This window comes from Plasmodium gallinaceum, assembly GCF_900005855.1.
Source record: "Plasmodium gallinaceum strain 8A genome assembly, contig: PGAL8A_v1_10, whole genome shotgun sequence".
NCBI lineage: Eukaryota > Apicomplexa > Aconoidasida > Haemosporida > Plasmodiidae > Plasmodium > Plasmodium gallinaceum.
In genome coordinates this window covers 609,068-612,624 of record NW_021628239.1, presented here as the reverse complement: position 1 = coordinate 612,624, position 3,557 = coordinate 609,068, and the positions used below count along the sequence as shown (strand labels likewise).

General features: G+C 19.5%; 1 protein-coding gene across 1 annotated transcript; it reads right to left on the bottom strand.

Moving 5' to 3' along the window:
- Positions 1 to 879: 879 nt before the first annotated feature.
- Positions 880 to 3,197, bottom strand: PGAL8A_00015900 (phospholipase A2, putative; the record flags this gene model as incomplete). Its single annotated transcript, XM_028671561.1, has 3 exons — positions 880 to 1,918; positions 2,055 to 2,647; positions 2,823 to 3,197. The coding sequence occupies 3 exons, from the start codon at positions 3,195 to 3,197 to the stop codon at positions 880 to 882; spliced, it is 2,007 nt and encodes a 668-aa protein (XP_028528201.1).
- Between the last annotated feature and the right edge of the window lie 360 nt (positions 3,198 to 3,557).

The following is a 3,557-nucleotide window of genomic DNA, read 5'->3' as shown; positions in this document are numbered from 1 at the left end:
ATGAGAAAATGGAAACTTCTACGTGTAAATATGTATAAAAAAAAAAAAAAAAAAAAAAAAAAAAAAGGATAATTTCATCTTTTTATATATTAATAATTTATGTATTCATTTTCACATATATAGCAAAACATGAAAATTTGAATACTAATGTATATTAATTAATATAATTATATTTTAAGAAATATATATATATATAGGGGTATAATATTTTATGGTATATAAACATTCATTCATTATAAAATGGTAACTAAACAAAAATAAAATCAATGGTGTATTAATATGAGAGAATCTTTTATTGATACTTTTTAAATTTCAAAAAAGTTATAAATTTTGAATAAGTTTTTAAACAAAAAATAATTATATATATATATATATATATTTCCTTTATGAAGAGGTAAAATATAAAAATATATTTAATTATATATTCACATAATTACTCCTTTTATAAATTTTGAAAATATAAATGAAATAATGTTATGATAATATTATAAATATCTCATATATGTTTTTAAGTACAATTTACATTTAATTTTATAGACTATATATATAAATCTCTTTGTGTATTTTTTTATATTTTTTTAATTCAATATTCTTCTTTTATAGTGAATATATATTTTTTGCATTTATTGATTTTTTATATATGTCTATTTTCTGAATTTATGCATATAGTCATATAATTTAAAATTCAATTTTTTATTTTTGTTTAGAAGCATGTTATTATGTAATTTAATTTATCACTATTATCTTTTTTTTTAATTTTATTTTTTCTTTTTCTTAACAATTTTGTCATATATGTTTGTTCTGTATTAACATGTTAATATATTTTTTTTTTAAATATAAGAATATTTTTATTTTATGTAATTATGCAATCATATATTCTTACAGATATTTTGAACGTATATAATTATTGGCTAGCTTATTAGCTAATCTTTTAATCTCATAATATTTTTCATCAAACAAATAATCTTGTGTTGCTTTAGCAATTAAATCAAAATCTTTGATATCTTGGCTGTCTATATCTATATCTCCTATATTTGGTACATTAAATCTAAAGTATGTATTTTCTCTATCAGCTAACCATTGTAAAACTTCTCTGTGTGTATCATTTGCTCTTGTTAATAAATGAGTAGAGTTAATTAAAATTTCAAAAGTGGATGCTGATTTACTGCTTGAAGCTGATTGTGTTAATTTTGTTGGTAATTGACCGGTTCCAATAGAAACTAAAGTATCCAAATCTTCTTTTATAAAAGTTGATAAGTTTTTATTATTTAATCTTGCACACTCTTCTAATGCAATTAAAGCAGGATTACTAGCTTTTAAAGCTCCATCAACTAAATGTATTTCTGGTTTAACTTTAATACCCAATTTTTTTATATCATCTGCACTAGGACCTTTTAAATATGTAGGAGCCGAAGCGGTTGCCCAAGCAGCTAGCCATAATGGCACTTTATTAATACCATCATATGATTCTCCATTTATAGAGTTATATTTATGAGTATAATTTCTTATTAAAAATAATTTATATGGTTTATGTTTAACATCTGTTGCAGTTACAAAACAATATAATTTTTTATAAGAAGATATAAATTTATTTCCTATCCGTTCCATTAAAACATTTTTAACTCTATTTATATCATATCCTTCAAACAAGATTCCTGAAATAAGATTCCTGTTACCTTCGAATACTTTTTTCATCGTACTTGGCCAAAGATTTGTAACATCTTGCACTCCTATTTCTCTTAGTAAAGCTAAACTTATCAATCCTCCTGCACTTGTTCCACATACCATATCAAAACAATCAATTAAATTAATATCGTCACTACCTATTTCTTTTCTTATTTCAATTTCTAATCTATTTAGCACTAATAAGGTTGATATAGTTAATATTCCACCACCATCTAATGATAAAATTGAAACCCTACAAAAAAAAAAAAAAAAAAAAAAAATAAAACAAAATAAGATATATAAGTATTAAAAATCAAAATTTGAATTTTTTTTTTTTTTTTTTTCTTGTTCATTTATTATATTTTATTTTTTTGTTTTCTTAAAAGTACGGTTTTTTAAAGGGTACATATGGATCTCGAGGAATTTGATTATATTTACCACAGTATAATAAACCATATTTACATAACACACTCATTCCTAATGACATATATGTACGAACAGTTAATTCTAATATAGTATTTTCTTCCTTATTATATAAATAAACATTTTTTTTCCTTTTTGATGGAACTCTTATTTGATCCTCTGTCTTGAAAGAACAAGTGTACGTTTCAGGACTATTATTGTTTGTATCAAATAAAATAGAAGCATATTTATTTTTCAATATTAAATTATCATAATAGTTAGTATTTTTTGCTTTAAATTTATCATTTTTTCTTTTTTCTGAATTATCTTCTAATAATATTTCAGTTTGGTCTAAATTATATTTGCACACTTCGTTTATTTCATTATTTAAATTGGAAAATGAATTCATGAATTTTTTTTCTAAATTATAATTTTCTTCTTTTTCATCATTTACAGTCGTATTATCATTTTGATTATTTTCTTCACATTCTTTTTCTATCATATCCTTCTTAATCATCAATTTATAATTTAACTCTACTTGAATTTTTGATAATCCAAAATAAATACTATCCCATTTACTCTATTAAAAAATAATAAAAATCAATAAAATTATATTTACTAAATATATACTAAAGAAGTCAAATGTAAAATAAAAAAAAATAAATAACCAATTAAAAATTAAAAAAATTAAATAAAAAGAAATTGTATATCACTTTATTTCGTTTTCATTAATTTTCATAATTTTTTTTTATTACATTATTATTATTTTCTATAAAAATTGAATAAAATCCAGACTTTGTTAATTTTACAGAATGCTTATTTTCTACTAATTGTCCGTCGAATATATTCATTGAATAATTTTTATTTATTGGAAACAATATAACATCATTTTTTTCATTACTATTAATATTACCCTCATTTAAATTTTTAATATTTTCATTTTCAAAATAATCATTTAATATTGTAGAATTTTCAGCTCTAAGTTTAGAATATTCATTTTCTCCATTCTTCAATTCATTAGAACTATAAACTTTTTTTTCTTTATGAAATGTTCTATCTTTTTCATCTTCACTAAAATTTTTAGAAAATAAATCTGAGTAAATGTATATTTTTTCATCTTCATCACTCATTTTTTTTTTTTTTTTTTTTTTTATAGATAATTATATATTAAAAAAAAATTAAAAAAGGTCTAGATGTAACAAATAAAAGATAAAAATATTTATGTTTGGGAATAACTATTAATACAACATCATTTAGAACATCTTTAAAAAAAGTTATATATCACAAAAACTTTATAAAAAAAAGAAGAAAACAAAAAAGTGTAAAAAAAAAAAAAAAAAAAATGTCAAATTATTATAAAATATTATAAGGATAATTAAATCAAACTTATATAAAAAAATACATTTGAAAAATATATTGAAAAATTAATTTATGTTTAGAAAAAAAAAAAAAAAAAAAAAAAAAAAAAAAAAAAAAAAAAAAATAAAAAA